Source organism: Euprymna scolopes, chromosome 27 (genome assembly GCF_053919585.1).
Source record: "Euprymna scolopes isolate OS-2025 chromosome 27, ASM5391958v1, whole genome shotgun sequence".
NCBI lineage: Eukaryota > Metazoa > Mollusca > Cephalopoda > Sepiida > Sepiolidae > Euprymna > Euprymna scolopes.
In genome coordinates this window covers 42,810,732-42,833,948 of record NC_136508.1, presented here as the reverse complement: position 1 = coordinate 42,833,948, position 23,217 = coordinate 42,810,732, and the positions used below count along the sequence as shown (strand labels likewise).

Here is a 23,217-nt window from a genome sequence, read left to right as displayed (position 1 = left end):
AAAAGAATAAAGTAAAGAAAGATGAGGATGAAGAAGAGTAGAGATGAAAAATGTAGTTGTAGCAAATAAGTTTCAAATACCTTCTGGTAAATAAGCCTGATTATTATTGTTCATATGCAACTGATGAGGAATTGACTGTTCAGTATGGTAACCTAAAAATGGAAGAAAAAAAAAAACAAAAAAAAAGAACATAACAAATTAATTTTCATTAAAATCCTAAAACTTTTTTTTTTTTTTTTTTTTTGTGCAGAATTATTTTTTCTCTGCCATTTTTTGTTTGTATGAGGGGAAAAAAAAAAAAAAAAAAAAAAAAAAAAAAACCCCTAACCAATCAATTTTCATTAAAATCCTAAGTTTTTTTGTTTTTTTTTGGTTGTTGTGGAAAATCTTTTTTTTTGTTTGTATGAAAAAAAAAAAAAAAAAAAAAAAAAAAAAACGTAACAAATTTTCATTAAAATCCTTAAACTTTTTTTTTTATTTTGGTTGTTGTAGAAAAATTTTTTTGTTTGTATAAAAAAACCCAAAAAAAAAACAAACAAAACAAAGATGGCTGAAACAATAGGCGGCTAAAAAGTGAAAAATTATCAAATAAAAAATTTCAACTCTAATCATAAAAGTAAAATTAATATATATATATATATATATATATATATATATATATATATATATATATATATATAATTTCAAAAGTAATACCACTTATTTTTTATTCGCCCAAATGGATCAGAGGGATTGCAAATTTCATTATTATGACTTATGCATTCATGACCTGAATGTGTCATCTCTCTGTTGCAGATATTGATGGTGTGAGACTCTAAGGAAGCAACCCCTATTATGGACGTGTGTCAGTAGATTCATGAAATGCATGTAGAAAAAACTGAACTAATGAACATCCGCATTTCAGAGTGAGTAACAAAGCGCGCTCCAGATGCACAGCCACCACTCCATCGCTGGCAAATGTGCATTAAGAATGGTGGTGACTATGTAGAAAAAAAAAAAAAAAATCTCTGAAGCACAAAAGGTTGCATATCTTAATGGTACCACTCCCCTCTTCGTAGCTCTTCAACTTTTTTTAGTTTAAAATAGGCTCTACTTTTGGGACAGCTCTTATATATATACCAGTTTAAAGGTATAACTAATAAATTTAACAAAATTATTAAGAGTGCTCAATAAGAGATGAACAAGATATATTTTTAATAATGTAAACAAATTTACATGGCCGCGACACTCGACATGCTAATGTTTCGGACAAACGGTTGCTTAAAACCAGAAATCCTCGTCAGGTGACTTAATAAATGGTTGCTTTTTCACAAGACTGGTTTCTTCTGTGGACAACAACCATTTAGTCACCTGACGAAATCTGGTTTTAACCGAACATCTGTCTAAAACATTAGCATGTCCAGTGTCGTGACCATGTAAATTTGTTTATATATATATATATATATGATTAGTTATTTTTTTAAATTTTTTTTTTTTTTGAAAAAAGAAATCCAGCAGTGCTCAATGAAAAGGAAAATCCGAATATATCCGAAAAATAAGAGCGTATTTGTATTTTGTGTAAAGAAAGTTGTTAGATGAGACAAGTCATTGGTACCGTCGGTTTCAAGCCCGATAATTAGGACCGTTTAAGATATCCATATCAAGATCTCTTCAGCCAATACTCATCTCTATTGAGTATTGGCTGAAGAGAGCTTGATATGGATATCTTAAACGGTCCTAATTATCAGGCTTGAAACCGACGGTACCAATGACTTGTCTCATCTAACAACTTTCTTTACACAAAATTATATAAGTATTAAAGTATTTTTAAATACTTTTATAATCTCAAATATTCGATTTTTACAAGCGATTTTGCAAACAAGATGGTGGCCTACAGTATTCTTCGGGGTTAACCAAACCTGCTGCCATTTTGTTTGCAAAATCGCTTGTAAAAATCGACTATTTAAGATTAAAAAAAAAGCATTTAAAAATACTTTTAAACCAGAAAATGAGCCAGTTAAGTACAAAAGTAAGTTTTATTGGCTATTGTAACATTTATTTATTTATTTATTTATTGTATAATTGAATTTTTGACCGTTTTTTTTTTTTTTTTTTTTTTTTTGGTTAGCTCCTCTGCTGAACCTATAAAATTTTTTTATTTTTTTTATTTATATATATATATATATATATATATTATAAAAAAGTTATAGAGAATTACTGTGATGCTCATTTATCCTGGAGCACTCTTTTTTTTTTTTTTTTTTTTTTTTTTTTAAAGCATCTAATTTGGCTATGGCAACATCTTTTTAAAAAAATTTTTTTTTTACCCTGTTTTCGTTTGTTGGCTTCTCTGCTAAATCGCCGAAAAAAATATAAAAAAAGCAATGGCCAATTACTGTGATAGCACTCTAAAATTTTTTTTTTTTTTTTTTAGTTCTAAACCATCTAATTTTATTATCAAGCACACATCAATCATACAACATCTTAACTAAATTTTGTTTAGGGACAAACAATTTTTTTTTTTTTTTAAACAATTGTTAGCATCTGGATTTTAAAAAAATGTAAAAAATAAAAACAAAACTGAAAAATAATTTTGTTTCAAATAAAAAAAAAATTACAAAAATATTGTATGTTTATTTTACAATCAAAGTGAAAAAAAAAAAATAGAAAATTCTGAATTTGTATCATTCAGACAACTGTTCTCATGTTGGACGCTATTCTCACAAGCACCTGTGGCATAACGGATATCAGTGCTAAGTTATCAGTTTTAAGTGACAGTCTTTCGCAGGTTGAAGGTTCAATGCCTAGTGTGGGTGATGGTAAAAATACAATCACAAATTACTCTACCCAGTCATGAATGATGGTATAAGAAAAATATTCAACATCTATAACATAAATCTCACCTGTATGGTTGCCTAAAACTTTCAACAGAGGCGATCAATTTCCATGAAATTGGTATCATTTTGAAGCTCAATGTCTCTGACGACAAATATTGAAAAATTGGCCAAAAACATTAATTCCTTCGCCCATAACTGGGCATTTTTCTACAAGGAGTCGCTTTTTCCGCCGATATTTTCGAAAGTCATTCCCTCTTTTCGACTGACTAGCCTTAATTTAAACATTCCTAACTTCTGGTTTAGCGATGGGTGCAATAAATAGAAATGTAAAAATAAAAATATAGTCGCTTATTGATTACAGAAAAAGTTTCTATAGTGTTCCATTCCTCCTAAGAGATGGGTGGGGATTGATCATGTTTAAATAGATAACGATGCAGACTGATGACCTGGGTGTGCCAAGTTTGAATCCTATTCGTTGCAGAACACCACTTTAATTTTTAATACGACATAATTACGTTGACACACCAGTTCTTGTTAGATCACCAAAGTTAAGCAACACTGAACCTGGTCAATACCAGATGGATGACCATTTGGGAATACTAGGTGCTGTACGATATCAATCAACACTTCCCTGCAAGAATTGCAAAAATCTAATATCATCATCTCCGTGTGACTAAACTGATATTCCCTTTTGCACTTCCTTCTATGGAGGAAGCCAGTTTCACCTGCTGAGTGTGAACACTGCTGGCACTGGCACGGGCACTTTAACTGATGGATATTGATGACCTTCATGTGGTTGCTTCTGTAAGTACCTGATTCTAGAAAGATTTGGAGAAACCAATGCCAACAACAGATTCAAGGCAATAAAAAAAAGTCCCAATTTACTTGCTTCCCCATGAAGGTAAAACAAGATGGGCAGTTTTTTTTAATGTGGAGAAATGAGCGCTATGAATTAAGGACAAAATAAAAATTGCTCGAGTCTAGAAAGATTTTACCTTCACTGAGAGAGGACAAAAAAAAAAAAAAAAGAGTGTTTAGTATCAGAACAGATACTGCATTTTGCTCCAAGCCAAAACGGTGTAACATTAACGTTTTTGACACATTTAAATAAGCATTCACCAGAAGGCGTTTCAGTTCCAATTATACTCTCTTCACGATTGTAGACGGTACTGAAATTGGTAGATACAAGAAACACTCAAGGAAATTCTCTTTAGTTCTGTTTTATCATGTGTGTAACACAAACATTTCATTATATGTAAGACCTTTCCCTCAACTTACACATCCTCTCCACACATTTATATTCACTGTAAACTATATATACATTTTTATATGGACACTATCTTAAATCTGTATAGGTAAGAGTTATCTGTCCCTGTTACAGGAAGTACCCGGGGAGTTATCTGCCCCTTAAAATAGATGGAAGCAGTCATTTGTTTTTTTGTGTTGAACTCAGCAATGAACTGTAATACACACCTCTTTCATACTTTATGCATACATTATCATTTCCATGTTTGTTTCATTTGTATGAACGCAGAGGAAAGACACTGCTGAAACGTCTTCAAACGTCATGATTCAAACACTAACTTGCCAATTCATACTAATATATAGTGTAACCCGGATATAAGAGACCAGGACGAAATCTGGTCCCAAATTAGAGCCTGCGTTAATGTACAGTGTGGTCCTCGATAAAAGAGAGCTGTAGGGACCTTATAAGAAGTCTCTTATGTCCGGATTGCACTGTACTTTTTTCTTTTTTTATTATTTTTTTATTTTTTAAACTGCTATAAGCAAAATTTCAAGTAAGATTCTGATGGTTAGAATATCGGCAAGAAAAATTAGTGTACGAAAGGAAGCTCCAAATTTCTGGCCTCGGAAAACTTACGTCGTGTGAAATTAGATGATCAAATGACAAGACATTACATTAGTAAATCAAAATTTCTTGCAAGGGAGTCACCACTTATCAAGGCTCGAAAGCCACCTGAGGATAAGAGTTAATGAATGTATGGTGGTCAGCGTGACAACAGCATAGTGATGGAATCTGATTCTGCAAGACAGAGTATACAGTGTTTTCTACCCCACCCCCCCAAAATCCTTTATTCAGAAACATTGCTCATCCGTTGAAGATGAGGACTGAGGGACAAAACAGGGGAAGTGAGAGTTAGTAAACACATAACGATGCAAAAAATATACTTAGAAGGGAAATTCCTAGGTGCTTTGTCTGCCGAAGGAAATAACAGGTGAAATGGTCCAAAATAAATAAATAAAATGGCACTAAACATTGTTGGAGATGTCCTTCACATAAAGGAAGGCACATTTCCATAAAACATGGAAGTTTTTTTTTTTTTTGCGCCACTACAAACTTTCGTAGAACTTTTGTATTTTTGGTCAGTAACAAAATGTGCGTTAGAATTAGCTAAACAAACCAAACATTTTTTGTCATTAAAAATTAGTTTCGTTATTTGGTGAAAAAGGGAAATTATTTTCATTGTTTGGTGAAAAAGGGAAATTATTTTCATTGTTTGGCGAAAAAGGGAAATTATTTTCATTGTTTGGCGAAAAAGGGAAATTATTTTCATTGTTTGGTGAAAAAGGGAAATTATTTTCATTGTTTGGTGAAAAGGGGAAATTATTTTCATTGTTTAATGAAAAGGGGAAATTATTTTAACTTTCTTTAGATTCTTTGAACTGCTTTTATACTCTTTATTTTTTTAGTTTATTTCTCTTCGACTTTTAAGATCAATAAAAGCACAACCAATTAAAAAAAAATAATGTATTGTTTTTGTTTCTAAAATTAAAAAAAATTGGATCATTTGATAGATAGGTAGGTGATTGAAAGACTGCACAGATATAGAGGAGACTCATTTGGTATGTCATCAAATTTTCCAAGGTCAGAAAGAGGCCACAAATTCAGGTCCCCTTTCGTACGCTAGCATGAAAATTAGATTTTTTAAGGAAGAAAATAAAAAGTCAAAATAGTTGAGCATCTTATGAAGTGATTGTAAATAAACACACAATATTCTTTGAGGCTTTTTAAATTTTTATCTGTTAAAGAGTGGATGCATAGGGGGAGACAACTCACTATTCTGTCGTTGGAGATAATTCTCGCTGATATCTGGCATACACACAGGCTCACTGAAGTGTGGAGGAACGTTGCAGAGAGAAGCTCGTTCTTGGGCGGCCTCTGAAAATACGAAGAGAAAACGTTCTACCTTCAAGCAGAGAAGAGGAAGAAATAGGAGAGCGCAATTTTCAAGGGAGATCAGTAGAAGAAAAAAAACTGGTATCTTGTCAAAAAATATTAGGGGATTGGCTCACAGGTTTGAAATGGGATAAAAAAAATAAAAATGGGAGAAAGAACTGCGAAATTTAATTAACAAGACAAAACAAAGACCTAACTGTTAAAAGAAAGCCTTGAAACATTACAAACATGGCATAAAACGGAGGATAACTTTCTCATTTACAAATATAACTTGATTAACTTTTCCCGGTCTGGCTTAGAGACAATGGATACCCTCTGAAGCTTAATGAGAAGCTGAACATGAAACAAGGCTTCGAGAATCTGCAACTGTACTTTTAATCAAGTGTTGTCTCTTAAGTCGAGTGGGTGAGAGAAACACCACAATATTAGATGTAATACTCATACAAGCTCTTCCTGTTAGATAGAGTCCAAAAAAAGTCTTCAATCTAACAAGTCCCACGTTGTCAACTAAGCACAAACCCCTGTCCCATCGCTGCAATATTGCATCTGTGCCTAATGGAATATGTTCTGATTGTCCTCCCTTGACGTGCTTATCCCTGACAAACCCGCTTAGCAACAAAATCACACCCCTTAACTGTTGAGGTTCCTAAATGCCAGAAAGCTTTCTAATCTGATATTTTTTCCCGTTGAACAGCTAGACTTTAGAATTCCCTTCCTGCTACCTGCTTCCCTGATGGCCTTATATGCAGAAGTTTAAATGTAATGTAAAACATATGGTTAATCTTTCCTATGCATAGTCCCAAATAGTAGCCTCTTCTGTCCAAGTGGCGATATGCCTTGTTAGGTGTAAATGTGAGTAAAAAAAAAAAAAAAAAAAAAAAGCTGAAAAAGTCTTTTTGGAGGATTCCTTCTAGAATGGTTACTCTACCTGGGCTTGAGAGTCTGATTTACACTAACATTATCCATACTGAGAGGAAATGGATTCATACTTTTCCCCAATTGAATTTTTAATTTTTAAATGCATTTTTACAAAAATTAAAATTGCTGATGAAATCTAGACACTTCTTATAGAAGAGCTCATTTTGCAGATATTGTCATCAACTGCATACAACCTGCAAACTAAATATTCTATTCTGAATCTTCAGTTTCTTTTCTGGAATATCGGCCCATGTTCTTCACAAAAAAAACAAAAAACAAAAAAACAAAAAAAAAAACAAAAAAAAAAAAACGTATTTCTATTAAATTTCTATCAAAAATTGTATCCCACTCAGAATTATTTTACAATGGATGTGTCCAGCCGGATGCAAAACAAGTTCGTTATTAATATCCTATAATTATTTCTTGATAGTGAGCAGGGTGCGGGATTAAAGAAATTTTAAATTAAAAAAAAACAAACTTAACAATCTTAAAAATTGAACCGTACAAAAATTGTAGGATTTTTCTAAAAAAAAATTCAAATTTACGTAACTTGACATACTTTTATTTTTATTTTTACTTTTATTTTTACTTTTATTTTTATTTTTATTTTGCTAATGAATTCTTTAGATTAAGATTGCTGCTTTGTATTATTTGGATTGTTTTGACCATTTTGGATGCATCTTGAATGCTATTTTCACAACGTTTCTGTCGATGTAATTCCTGATCTTTAGGTACATCTTGATAAGCTCTGGAATTTACATGGAATTTCAAACATGGACATGTGCCATAATGGATAAAGGCGTTCATTATAATCAGTTTTAAGTTACCGTCTTCTGGAGGTTGACGGTTCAATCCTCACAACAGGCAATACTAACTAACAATAAAACTTAAGACTTCCATCTGGTTATTATGACTGATGGAACAAGAACAATATAGTCCTGTGGATTAAATAAAAAGTTCAGTTTGAAATTCCTTATAGATTCCAGAGTTCGACCAGACACGACACAGCCTTTTTTTTTTTTTTTTTTTAAATCTTTTTCATCTCAAGCAAGGCATACTGCCGGTTGGAATGTAAGGGACTACTATTTGGAATCATGTCTAACAGGAGACTGTGGGGAATTGAGCAGCAAGATGTCTGTTACATTTAAACTTCTGCAAGTTAGTACAGTCAAGGAAACAGGGAGGGAATTCCAAAGTCTAGCAGTCTACAGGAAGAAACAATTAGAATAGAAGGCTTTCCAGCATCGAAGGACCTGAAGAACAGTGAAGAGATGTTTTTTTTTTTTTGTTTTTGTTTTTTTTTGCTCGTCGGGGTAGTCAGGAGTAATGTACCTTAAGAGGGGGGAAAAAGTGTCATGAGCACATTCCATTAAAGTGCCTGAAAAACAGGCACAGGGATGCAACATTTTGATGATGGGACAGGGATGCAACATTTTGATGATGGGACAGGGATCCAACATTTTGATGATGGGACAGGGATCCAACATTTTGATGATGGGACAGGGATCCAACATTTTGAAGATGGGACAGAGGTTGGAGCTCCAATCTAACAAGCCCTACTTTGTCAACTAAGCACAAACCCTTGTCTCATAAATTATCGGGAACTATTAGATTGGAGACATTTTTTTTTTTTTTTTTAAGGATCGTCTAAGAGTGAGAGACAAGTGGTAGATTCCCAGATGTGGCAACAATACTCCATACATGGGCGAATTGTGGTCTCGGAAAGGTATAGGATACTCTCTGGTGCAAGTAATTTGCTAACACAGAGGGATCCCATCTTCTTTGCAGCAACCTTAGCAATGTCTTAAAGACGTATTTGTTCCAATTCATGAAATTTGATAATTTTGGCAATCTAGAAAAATTCAGTAACTATGAATTAAAGAAATAAGTCAGGATTGTTTAGGAGGTGGGAGGTGCTGTTAGTTGAGGGTAAGGCATCCCCACTCCTCATCTAGAATGGCTCAAATCTACTTTGGATCTTAAAAAAGATATAGTTTTAATTCCACTCTCCCAGTAATGAATATTCAGTAAAAAATGATCAAAGTTGTAAAAAAAATAAATAAATAAAAATGAAAAGAAAAAAAAAAAGAAAAAAAAAGAAAAAAAAAAGAAACAAACAAAAACAAAAAAACAGGTGTTTTAAATTCTAAATGTCTTTTTAAGACACTAATTTAAAGGGCAATAAAAGTGAGGTTTATTTACATTCAAGGGTTCTTGTAGAAGAGAAAGAGAGAAAGAATAAAGTTGTCCATTAATGTCTTTTAATATTCCAGTTGGAGGGGGGGGGAAAGAAGACGAAAAAAGTCTGCTAAAGCTATTAGCAGCAGCAGCAGCAGCAACTAAAGGGGTCAAATAAGTACAACTGTCTATTTACTACCAAAATGATAAAAAAAAAAAGAGGGCCCAGGGGAGGGGTGTATATGTGTAAGTTAAAATATCTTTCCAGCTTTAGAATTTTATAAGCTCTAAAGAAAAGATAGTAATTTATTAAATGGACCTTTTTTTTTCTTTTTTTTTTTTAACTAATGAGCCTGCATTTATCTAGACTAAAAAGCCACTGGAGAATAAGGCTTAATGAAATGGGCTTGTAGCCTATTGATATTGAGACGATTTAAAATGATTAATGCACACAGATTGATTTCTATTGGAGCCGGCTTATAACAAGTATTTTCTTTTTCTTTATAAGAGTCACTGCTTATCAAGGCCAGAAAGCCACTCGAGGAAAAGAGGTAATGAGTGTAAGGTAGTCAGCGAGACGAGCTTTAGTGATCGTTGGTAGAATATAATTACTTCTGGCGGCGAGACAGCCCAAACTTGTTTACATTGGACTTGAACACTACCATGTTGTAGTCATCTGGAAAGAATGCCAGCAGGCGGGCGATTCTAGGAAAGAAACTTTGTTTATGGAATCTGCGTGCAAATTTAGGTACAGATATAAAGAAGGGGAAATTGACAGTGGTTGTAGCTAGACGAGTGTTTGTTATGAAAGTTTGGCATGAGGGATGGACTATAGATTGGAGCTCAGACGAGCACTTGCCATAAAAAATTGCTTAATTCTCTCCCACTGCAAGAACTCCGACACCAGGGTCGGAAAGTGGGATTGAGAAGTCAGCATCCTCGAGGAGGAACACTCTGATCTGCAAAAAAGTGCCTGGGCAGCCCTGTCAGGATTCTCCAATAAAGGCGCCTCAGGCGATTAGCAAAAAACCCACGCCTTAAAGAGAGAAGGCAAGGCCCGGGAAGGTAGACCTAGAACTGCAGAGGGGCAGAATCATTACAGGAATATTCTAATCTGTCGACTTTTAGGGCCATGAAACCTCTGTGGGAAAGAAGCCATCGCCCACCGGGCTTCAAAGCCCGTTCTGAACCGTCAAGGCAGGATAGGGTGCTCTGAGCAGCTCCTGCCCAAATGTGGCAAAAGACAACCGTGGGAATGAGGCCAGTATCCCGAATTTTTATTAAAATTAAGTTAATTCATAGAATAATAGAATATAATCTAAAAAATTGTGGCAAATCGATAAATTTACACATCTTTTCTGGGAGATAAAATGGATAGCTTTAAACTAATGAATTAAAGTTTTGGGCATGTTTTACTATGGACAACAAACCAAAAAGTGGTCAAAAAACAATTAAATAATAAATGTTACCAAAGGCAAGATAAGTTACTCTTTTACATGTCTGGATAAGTTGTGGGAGTTTTAACTTATTTTAATTTTAAAGCGTTTGAGTTGCAAAGCCAGAACAAGTTGCCGGACATAAGGCTGTTATCTTTGGAGTCTGGTAATCGCTCCAAACTCGAAAATAAAACAAAATGCTTGTGAAATCCACTCAAATGCCACGATGATATTTATTTTGGATTTTTACCATTTTATTTTCGAGTTTTCTACTGACTTTTTGTGTCAATTTTAACTAAAAGTAATGTGTCTACTTAATTTGCATATCAGAAGTAATTAAATATTACCGCATTATTTAAAAACAAAAATAAATAAAACATGAGTTTTCGATCTTTATTGTAAAAAAAAAGAAGAAAAAAAAAAAGCTGTCGCCATATTGTTTTGAGAACACGTGACAAATTATTTTAAAAAATTGGCAATAGTTACATCATTTAAACCCTTCGGAACTCTTAGGTGTTTTTTTGTTTTTTTTTAAAGCTAAACATGCTATTTTCGCTAATTTTCATCAAAAAATGTTTTCTTTGATAATTTTTTTTTCTTTCTCATCGTATTTTGTCATTTTTTGCTGATATTCAACATAAAGTAAAGACTTTGCTTTGAAATTCAAGATTGAAAATTTTGAATTTCGCTATTAGAGTGTAGTTGCATCAAATTATTTTACTTAAAATATTTTAAAAAAATCTTCTCGGCATTCTCTCATATAGAGCACCTGTTATTTTTCCAAATAGTCACCCATCCAGTACTGACCAGGCTTAATGTTACTTAACTGCAGTGCAGTGGTTTAACAGGAACCAGATTTATCGTTCCATATATTAAATGTCTAATAGGGAGGTCATAACTCTGGCTTCCCTTATTTTGTCATTTAGCCCCCACATTTCATGGGCGATGCTTCTGAAAAAGAGGGAAGGATTGCTATTCTGTGAGCCAGAATCTATTTCATCTAACACTTATTGTTCCGCAAGTTTTTGGCCTTGGGGTAGTGTGTGTGATATATACAATTACTAGCAGGTCGCCCGGCGTTGCCCGGTCGTAAGATATGCTCAAATATATTTTAATTCATGCAGATTTCGTATTTATTATTATAGAGACAATTCTCTCTCGATTATTATATTGAACCTAATATGAGATTAAAACTAAAATATGACCTCGGTGCCACCAACTAGAATCTAAACCAAAACATACAACTCTCAGCCTGATTCCTTAGCCTCTGAGTCACGCCCATGTGTGTGTATATATATATATATATATATATATATATATATATATATATATATATATAATTATAAAACTCAAATGACCTAGTAACGATGTATGTAACCCACTATCCGGTTGCGCATACACGCCTGGCCTTGCACACGGAAATATTAACGTTATTATTTCGAAATTATTATTTAACATGGGAAGAGTGGGGTTTAAAATAACTTAAACGTAATACAGAAATGAACGATGTAAAAAAAAAAAAAAAAAAAAAAGCAGATATATCAAAATTTGAATTTAACTATAATAAGTATTATGGTATCTGTTCAGTGCGCATTTACCTATAAGTATGACCAACCACTTATAATTCAGTAACTGTAATTTTATTTTTAAAAAATAGTCAATTATAATAAACAGAACGACTCACAGAAATCTATCTATATTCTTTTTTCATTTTAATATACTTTCATAGAAATGTTTCCGTTATGTAAAAAAAAAAAAAAAAAAAAAAACCTATTTTCTTTACATCACAAGTGTCACGCTCATACATGAATTCCATAGCTAATATAACATACTGACCCAACGGGTCACGGCTAGTCTAGTTTTACAAGATGATCGTGGAAGACAAGATGCAAGCAAGAAAGGTCCACAGTTTTATATGGCAATTAATTTTTTTTAAAATATTAATTGAATTATAAAATTAATTTATTATTTGCATATATGATGTAATTTTTATGAAGAGGGGGAAAAAAAAAAAAAAACGTCTAAAAAGTCACTGAAATATTTTTTTTTTATTTATATTTTATTTTTTGTGTGTAAGAGGTTAAGGTTGTGTGTGTTTTGTAGATGCAAAGTCATAGGTAAACTTCATTGTGACAGAATACACAAACAAGTCATCAATCAAATTGGCCTGTGTGATGGTCAGGTCAACAGGTACATAATGGGTGGGTGTACTTGAGTACATTAGCAGAAAAAGATTTTGCTTTGGGTGGTGGGGATGGGAGGTCATTAAAAAAAAAGAAAGAAAAAAAAATGTCTGACCCAAACATTATCAGCACATGGACTCTCCAAACAACACAATGAGACAATTGGAAGAAGAAAAATCTCACACAGTCTATCTTGAGGGGGGCGGGGGGGGGGGAAACAAAAACTGAACATCCACCCACAATCTCCATTCTTTTTATTTAAAATTGAAAAGAAGGATGGCTGTATGGTTTGAAAAAAACAAACAAACAAACAAAAAACAAACTGTACCATTATAGTATATGGCCTACCTTAATGAGTATATCTGCCTGGTAATATAAAGTTACAATAGGCGGGGGGGGGGGGGTTATACATTTCACTAATTTAATCACCATATGCTGATTTTGACTTAGAGTTAGTGGTTTTGTTAATGAAGGGTATTTTAAAAAAAGTTTTCAGTTTAATTAATTGATGTCCATTTTTTTTTATATAATTGAAAACCAAACTAAATTTGAATAAAATAAAATACCAATCAAGTGCACTTGAAAGCCAAATTACAACGTAATATTAGGAAAATAAACAAATATTTTATAATTCTAATTATTTTACAATTTTTAGTTACTAAATGCAGTTTATGACTAAATTAAATTTGTTGAAATCAAATATATAAAAAATAATGGAAAATATACACATTTTTAACAAAAAATATTGCTTCATAATTTTATATATATATATATATATATATATATATATATATATATATATATATATATATATAACACCCTAACAACGTATTTGTTAAAATAAAACTTATTTTAATCTGAGCTTTCGAAATTAAAATTTCCTTTTTCAATTAATTTTCCTTTTCTTTTTCAATGTCTGATATTAAAGTGGACCTCTTATCGTACCAAAAACATCAAACAGCTTCGACATTATAAATCTATATTAATAGAAGTGTGGCCACTCATTGTGTCTGTATTTCTCGCCTCTGCGTGACTTACATTTTTTAATTGATTGTTAATCGACTATTCAAAAAAGAAAAATGTGATGGTATTAAGTACTAAAATTAAAAAATCCTATTAAAAAAAATAATTTTTTTCAAAATTAAATCTACCACAATGCATGTCCACTTAAACAAAAGTCTAAATCTAAATGCAGATTCCAAACAGAACTCCTTTTCAAGACCTGTGAAACACAGTTCTATTAGCCTGCTTTCCGGCCGACTACAGTACCGACCGTATGGTAGCATTCAAGTCTAATGTAAACAAGTTCTTGTTGAATCGTCCCCTTAAATAATCAAATTGTACCATTAACAATTACTACACTACTACTTTACATTCATTAACCCTTATCCTTGAGTGGCTTTCTGACTTTGATAAGTGGTGATTCCCGTGTAAAAAAATAAATAAATAAAATAAATAAATAAATTTTTTTTAAGTAAACCATTTTAACCTTTTGTTAATAGTTGGAAAAAAATGAATTTATGGTCTCTTGAAATTTGAACGGAATTTGGGACCATTTCGCTGCCAACTGGTTATTTCTGGCTTTAAAATTCTTAATTGTATATGTATACATGTTTTAACAGATTGGAAGTTTTGAACGCTATTTCGAATCCTTTTAGAAACTGGTTTAAAGCAACAGTAACTTGACTATTGAAGCTTTCAACTTTAAGATGGCTCCAATTTAAACATTTTAAAATTAGTTCTAGTTTTATAACAATTTTGGTCAATTAATAAGTTAATGGACCAAATCGATAACATAATTCAACTTTCAAAATCCTATTTAAAAAAGATAATTTGATAAAAATATTTGATAAAAAAATTGGACGGTTTGGAAGATTAGATTAAAACATTACTATAATTATAATTTTATAACAATTTGGTTCAATTAATATATTCACACGCACACACACAAATAATTGAATTTGAATTACAAAATCGTATTTTCATTAAAAAATTAATTTGCAAAATATAAAAACAAAAGCATAGTTAAGGGAGATGAGAAAAAGAAAAGTTAGAAAGTAGTTTTAATTGAATTTGATAGAGTTTTTTTTTTTTTTTTTTGAGAAGGCGTTTGGCAGGAGAAGAAAACAATTTCTTTCTAAACTAAATATAAACTTCGTCAAAGTGACGATCATAAAGTTTGAAATATAAAATTTGAAACTAAAATTTGTGAAGAATCCAAGTTTCAATATTTTAGAATTAGCATTTGAATTAAATTATAAAATTTCGAATGATGAAATGCAATAAATAAAATGGAAGGTTCAGTATTTATCTAGAGAAACGGTTTTAGATGCCATTTCTAATTTTTTTTTATTTGTGACTAATGCAGCAATTTCATTTCAAACAGATGACTTGCCAATCAAAAATACTGGTGTACAGTAGGAAATTTCTTACTGAAAGAAATATCTGGGCAGATACAATGTAATCAATGAAATTGATTGGAATTAAAATTTTTAATTTACAGAAAAAACTGATAATTGCTGTAATTTGCTGGTTATTCAGAATCAAATAGATTTTGTAGGACGAAAGCTATTGATGACAAAGTCAAAATTGAGGTTTACTTTATTATAGAAAAGATATGAAGCTACGAAAATTTGAAATTAAAAAATTTATAACAAATTTATAATTTGACAAGAAATACAAAAAATTTAAGTATTTTTCTTAACCATAGATTTTCAATAAATTGCTCATTTCATCAGAGGAAAATGTTGAAAGGCAGTCACAAATTTTACTATTTTAATTTAATTTTGAATATCCCGTAAATTAAAAAAATTTAATTTATATTATTGCTCTATCTTGTATCTGGCTGCGATTGTCTAATAAATATTGATACTAATATTTATATGGACTTTAATTTTTACAGTATTATACAAACTGTAATCTGAAAGTATTTCCAAATTTTAGTCTATAGTGGATATGGTAATTAATAAAAACTGAAGAAAGTGCTCAATACTGTTGTAGAGCTAATATGCGTTTTATTTTTTCTTACCGTATCTTTCTGTTAAGTTACATTATTGTTTCGGCTACACGGCCGTTTTTTTGGCCGTCTGTAGCATCCCAAAATAGCGAACATTTCTGTAAAAGTCTGAGGACGCTACAGACGGCCAAAAAAAAACGGCCGTGAAGCCGAAACAATAATGTAACTTAACAGAAAGATACGGTAAGAAAAAATAAAACATATATATATATATATATATATATGACAAAAAACTATATTCCAAAATTCATGATGTTAACGATCTCATAATTTATTTCTTTAATTCAGTTGACTTATACAATTCTTGATAGTATCTGTTTCGTAGCGCAAAATCAATCACTTAATTATATCAATTAAGTGATTGATTTTTGTGCTACGAAACAGATATTGTCAAAAATCGTATACGTCAATTGAATTAAAAGAATGAATTTTGGAATATAGTTTTGTCATTTATTCTCTATATTGCTCTGTAATTACATTGAGCTTCTTAAATAAGGATTGGTATATATTATAATAAAATATATTTCTACAGAAATATATATGAGGGAAGACATATTGTAAGGATGCAAATTCGAGAATGTACAAGAAAAATTTAATTGAAAAAAAAAAAAAAAAAAAAAGGGATAAACAAAGACCAAAATGCAAGGCAAAAATAATCACAACAGGGTTTGTGGGGAAAGCTCAATATTTAACCTCTATTTTATCGGAAGCTTATATGCAAGTGCTTTGTCGGAGAGAATTAGTAATGTATCTTTACCCCGCTTCATGACTTCCAGGTGCTCCCAAAGAACATCACCGACATAAGGTGGGGCTCTTTCTAGAAAGGCTTCCTTTCCCAACTGGCACATTTCCTTGCCACTCATGTTGAAACGGTCCGTTCGGATCCCAATCAACGCGTACTCGTGCATCACCCAATCAAGCCACTGGACAACATGGAGTTTATTCCACTGGACAGGATCTGAAAAGAAGAAAAAGAAAAACCGTTTTTTTTTTTCTCTTTTCTCTTTTTTTCAAAGACAAGCTTTCTTTATTCAAAGAGAAATGGGTTGCCTTTAGAGATTGGGTGCCAATCATTAAACTACCAAAATCGTTTCCTTTAGTGTCAAAATAATAATAAAAAGACCACTAATATAGGTTATTTTACATCGTATACCTGAAATATGAGTGGCTATCTCATCTTCCAATATCATCGAATAAGCAATAAAGATAATATAGAATGGATTTGGATACTTATGCAGATTAAGGTAAGGATTGTGCTGGAAAGATATTATTTAAAAACCCATTCTAAACATTCTGTGCTTTCACCTAACAATTTAATAAACAAGATGTAAAAAAAATGGAATTAAATTTGAAAATCCTATCTATAAAATAGCATAGTCTGTGAACTTCAGAAGTACCAATTTTTTAAATTAATGGATTTTGAGTAAAAAAAAAAAAAAAAAAAAAAAGGTCAATGTCCGCTTTCCTAGGTTGAATAGTCAAGATGGCCGAACGATGGTGACATCACGTGAAAACTTAAAATTGCGAAATGCGAATATAGAGACGAAATATGTTTTAATAGTTTTTGATTAAAAAATACTTTTATGCATCTTCTCTTTTTCAGACAATTGTTTAGCGAAATTTGTTGCATTTAACGAGAATTTGAATAAAAGAAAAACAAAACAGAATTCAAAAAGGAAGTTTTTGATTAAATGGGTTCATCACGAGATTAGTTAATTTGTATAAATTAGAATTTTAAAGAAATATTTAATTTTTTTTTTTTTTTTTTTAGTTTTTTTAAGATTAACATTTATTTAAAAAAGTAGTTGCAACTTTTTAATTTCATAAATAAGACGAGATAAAATGATATATAAAACGGAAGTGTAATGTAATTATTTCAAAATAACTTTTTTTTATTTTAAAATGTCTGAAAAAGCGTTTTTCTTTTTTTCTTTTTGTTAAAAACTATTGAAACTCACTTTATTCCTATATTCACATTTTGCAATTTTAAGTTTCCACGTGACGTTAGCATCGGTCGACCGTCTTGGCTGTTTCAACCTACGAATGCGCATATTGCCAAAGAGTCATATGCAAAATACAGATAACGTTATTTAGAAACCCATTCTTAACATGGAGAGGGGAAGGCATTTTGTAAATATTCTGTACTTTTATCTAATATAATAAGATACCTCAAAAATTTAGTTTAACATGAAAATTCTATCCACAAAATAGCATTGTCCGTATTCCTTATTTTAACAGAAACCAACAAAATACATATCTGCTTTATCTTGAAACCTGAAATGTCATCAACAAGAGGAATGGCTGACTTTGGGGGTTGTTTTACTGTACACATAGATTCGAAAACGTTGTCAAAAAATATATAACAAATAAATGTTATCAAACGCAAGATAAGTTACTTTTCTACCAAACTGGATATATTTTTCGTGTTTTTATTCAATGTAACATGTTTATTCAGCTCGAAAAGCATACAGTGTTTACCGATGTATTGGAAAATTCAAAATGGCGCCTGACTCTCTCTTTAACATGGTAAGTTCAGGAAAAGATGTTATAAATAATAAACTAGACAAAATACCGTTAGAAATTCGCTCAATATATGTTACCGTGACCTAAGTTGATATATATTCGGCGTTTTTTTAATAGTATTTTGTCTAGTTTATTATTTATAACACCTTTTCCCAAACTTACCATGTTAAAGATAGAGAGTCGGGCGCCATTTTGAATTTTCCAATACATCGGTAAACACTGTATGCTTTTCGAGCTGAATAAACATGTTACATTGAATATAAACACAAAAAATATATCCAGTTTGGTAGAAAAGTAACTTATCTTGCCTTTGATAACATTTGTTATATATTTTTTTGACAACTTTTTCGAATCTATGTGTACAGTAAAACAAACCCTGACTTTGTTGTCCCATACAAGTCGGTAGTGCTTCGATTGGCATGAGTGACCCATTATTGCCAGTAGGAAGCGAGAAACTTATCGTTTGTAGACCTTCCACTAACAATGTGTCATGGTATATCAATTCTGATCATTAGAGATAAAAAAAAAAAATGAGTTGAAAGAAGTCAAGTTCTTCTGCCCTAACCAATCAAAATATAGAACGACACTCAAAATGAAAGACAGAAATGAATCAATATCAGACAGTTTTAGAACACGGTGTGAAATGAATGCCAGAAAATAAAATATATCGAATTGTTACCATTCTATTTTATCGAAGATGCTTTTTAGAAATGTAAGCCATGTTTCGTTTCAGAATAGCTTCCGATGGTTCGTTGTTCTAAAATTTATTTGTATTAACATTCTCCGGATTACGGTTTTCAACTTGAGTACTTATTTGCACATTTCAATCGATGTAACCTCTGACCTTAGGTGTATCATACTTCTGCACGGGATCTCAGAGAGAACCCTTTATTTAATCTACACAAGGACCTATAGCATAGTGGATAGAGTACTTGCTAAAAATGTAAAGTTACTCTTCAGAAGATTGAATAGCCGTAGCATAGACGACACTAAAATAATACAATTGGGAATTACTCGGACTCTTTTTCTACCCAGTCACGATTGATGAAACGATGCCATGCTACTTCTGTAGATTAAATAACGGGTTCCATTCGAAATTCCGTGTAGATTACGAGTTTAATAAGATACATATGAAGTGGGTCGAAGGTTACATTGGTCTAAGTCTGTGCAAATAACACTCAAGATGAGAACAGTAGTCCAAAATTCAGAAACGTAATATTTATTCATTCATTCTACTAATCTGCATGAAAAAAAAAAAAAAAAAAAAAAAACTATCAATCAGGCTCAGGGAAGGCACGCTGAAATGCTTTTAATGATTTAAAACGATTTTAATCGATACATTCACCAACGCAATTTTTAATTCATAACTCGCCTGAGGACGACTTAAAGAAGTCAAAAACGTTCGCGACTACCGCAATTTGCTTTTTGCACAGAAACAGAACATTCAAACATTAGCCTGCCAAAATGAAAAAAAAAATGGATTTCAAGAGAAACAGGAATTGTCCTTTCTCTTCAATAAAACCTGCATTAGAGAAAAAATGCTGCCCAAGTATGTGTTAGTGTATATATATATAATAAAAATTATAACACGGAAATTACATAATTGTCGATGCAATAATTTATTTCAACCTTATGGTATTTTCAAGCATCTAAATCAGACAATTACATTTTTGATACTCAGTATCTGAGTATCAAAAATGTAATTGTCTGATTTAGATGCTTGAAAATACCATATGGTTGAAATAAATTATTGCATCGACAATTATGTAATTTCCGTGTTATAATTTTTATCTTATTGCTCTGTTTACCACATTGAGCTCTCATACCCGGATTTCCTCTGGATTTATTCCATTATAACACTATATATATATATGTATATATATATAAGTAAGTCTCATCCCTTTACAGTAGAGATCCCTAGGTGCAAGAAAGCCTTTTACTCCAATAGTTTCTTCCCCAGAACTGCGGGTCTTTGGAACTCCCTCCCGGGATTCTGCTTTCCCAACTGCAATGATATGCAGAAGTTCAAGTGTAATGTTAACAAACATCTTTCTACTCTTCTCCCTTCATAATGACCCCGCAAATTAATTCCCTAATAGTAGCCCCCTACTTCAAAGTGGCACTGTGCCTTGTTTGGGGTGAAAATTGAATTAAAAAAAAAAAAAAATATATATATATATATATATATATATATATATATATATAATGTATATGTATATATATATATATATATAATGTATATATATATATATATAATGTATATGTATATATATATATATAATGTATATATATATATATAATGTATATATATATATATAATGTATATATATATATATATATATAATGTATATGTATATATATATATATGTATATGTATATATATATATATATATGTATATGTATATATATGTATATGTATATATATATATGTATAAGGAATGAAAAAATGTACCAGCGGTGGTTGACGTTATGTTTAAAGAAAAAATAGAAAAAACCGAATGAAATTATTAAAAAATCAACGTTTCGTCCTTGTCTCAGAGGACATCTTCAGGATAATTGAAATAAAAATGTGATAAAAGACAAAGTCATAGATCGTGCGAAAAAGGACAGTTTTTTAAAATCCAACCCATGTCGGGAAAGGACGAATATTCGTCCTTTCCCGACATGGGTTGGATTTTAAAAAACTGTCCTTTTTCGCACGATCTATGACTTTGTCTTTTATCACATTTTTATTTCAATTATCCTGAAGATGTCCTCTGAGACAAGAACGAAACGTTGATTTTTTAATAATTTCATTCGGTTTTTTCTATTTTTTCTTTAAACACACACACATATATATATATATATATATATATATATATATATATATATATATATATATATATATATATATACATATATATGTCCATATTTTGTCAATGCTGCCCAAGTATACTAATTTCGTTCTAGGAAAGCAGAGACTTAACTTCCAATATTTTTTTGGGATCAAATGGAATTCGGTAACAACGAAAAGTAAATATTTTACCTCACTACCACCACCACCCTCACTTATGGTTAGATTATGAACAAAAACTACAGTATTAAAAAAAAAAAAAGGACAAGGGGGGCAATTAAAACACATTTTTATAAAATGGATTTGAATTGACAACATCGAACAGGACATATTTTCCCTTAGCACTTCCCTCTTACTTCCGGTGGAATTAGGACGAAAAAAAAATAGTGTATTAAAAAAGGATGGGGTTGGGGGTGGGGGGCAATTAAAAAAAAACATTTTTTTAAATATATCAAATTTGCAATGAATTTGATCTAAGGTCATGAGGCATCAATGAAGATTCCACGAATTTTATTTTAAGGTCTATTAAGCTTAAGCCTTAATTTTTACATTAAATTAAAAATAGTGTAACAGATGTTGATAAAAATTAAAATAAGGATTTTAGACATAAGGTTTAATATTTGTTAATTTTAATCTTTTTAAGGACACAAAAATGTGGCGCAGGACTGTCCTGTTAATTTTTCCTGCCATGGGATTAGTTATGGAAATTTAAATTACAACAAATATTGATTTTTTTTTTTTGTGGACTGTTATCCTCATCTTTATTGCTGTTTCATCACGTTTCAGTCAACTTATCCTCTGGCCTTCTTCAGACAGTTAACGACAGGATAGGAATGCTTAGTTTTGTAACTGTATCTGTAGTAATTACTGCTTTCCGTAGTTGTTGGCTCACTATGATTTTGCCAACTAATCGCCTGGCCTGCTTTGAGTAGGATCGAAACCGCTTTAAAAAAAAAAAATAAATAAATAAAAAAGCAGGCCAGAGGATTAGTTGGCCAACACATGATTAGACGACAACTATGGAAGGCAGTAGTTACTGGGGATACAGTTATAAGACTCCTCGTTCTTATCCAGTTGTGGTTGATCACCTGAAGAAGACCAAAGGATAAGTTGGTTGAAATGTAGTGATACAACAAATATGAGGATAACAGTCCGCAAAAAAAAAATGAATACACAAATTATAAAGCCTCATCTCAAAGGATTAAAAAAAAAAACTATCAAGATAATAGAAAGCTCAATATATTGTATAGAGCAATTAAAATACAAGAAAACTTGATAAAAATCAAAATCAAATGAATTACAATATTTATTAATCCATCATATATTCAAATGAAAAATTATAATAAAGAAACATCCAGGATATATATATATATATATATATATATATATTTAAAAAAAATAAATAAAAATTCCCAACATAGACTGATAAGCTCCAAGTTGAAAAAGACGGTTGTCAGGAACTGGTAGCAACTGCTTTGAGAATTTTTAAATGTATCCTCGAACATGCTCTGTGCAAAACTGTGCCATCCTAGTACTCTGTACTGCAGACTTGGCATTGCAATAAATGTTCACCAATAGCTGACTCGTGGGCACGTGAATATCTGAATGTTGGTATCTCTGTGCAAACAAAAAGCGTACACCTACAATTTGGAGCTTATGGGTGTATGTTGAAAATATCTTATATATTGTTATATAATAGTCTATACTCCAATTAATTCGTTTTTCTTTTCTGCGTAATTATATTCATATTAAAAACCCTCTTTTCTATTTTTCTTATATCGGTTGTGGAATTGCATTCACTACCAAAAGATCTAGCTAATTTGCATATTCTTTTAAGCATTCATTTTAATTAATTCCCCATTAGTTTCTTCCGTTTTCTAATAGGATAATCATCTTTAGTTAACTATTATGTGTAATTATATTCATGCAGATATTCTACATGATTTATACTTGCATAATATTTGCGTAAAAAGTTTATAGTAAACACAAAATTGTTTCCATATATATTTATGTATGCGTATATATTTTTGTTTAACAAATTTTGCCTACCAAACTCCTAGAGTTTTTGGTCTACAGACATGAAACTTCATAAGGTATTTAAATCCATGCAAAACT

The 23,217-nt window shown here is 31.3% G+C and overlaps 1 protein-coding gene across 14 annotated transcripts in view; it reads right to left on the bottom strand.

The window, feature by feature from the left end:
* Positions 1-23,217, bottom strand: part of LOC145248838 (protein c-ets-1-A-like) — a 423,966-nt gene that overhangs the window by 17,443 nt on the left and 383,306 nt on the right. For 9 of the 14 annotated variants that reach the window (XM_080110549.1, XM_080110557.1, XM_080110552.1 and 6 more), the window contains 3 exons: positions 16,504-16,704; positions 5,896-5,997; positions 81-152 (listed from right to left, as the gene is read on the bottom strand). In XM_080110549.1, the coding sequence (XP_079966675.1) occupies positions 81-152; positions 5,896-5,997; positions 16,504-16,704 (375 nt within the window). The remainder of the gene's footprint in view (positions 1-80; positions 153-5,895; positions 5,998-16,503; positions 16,705-23,217) is intronic. The other 5 variants (XM_080110553.1, XM_080110562.1, XM_080110556.1 and 2 more) reach the window with 3 other exon arrangements.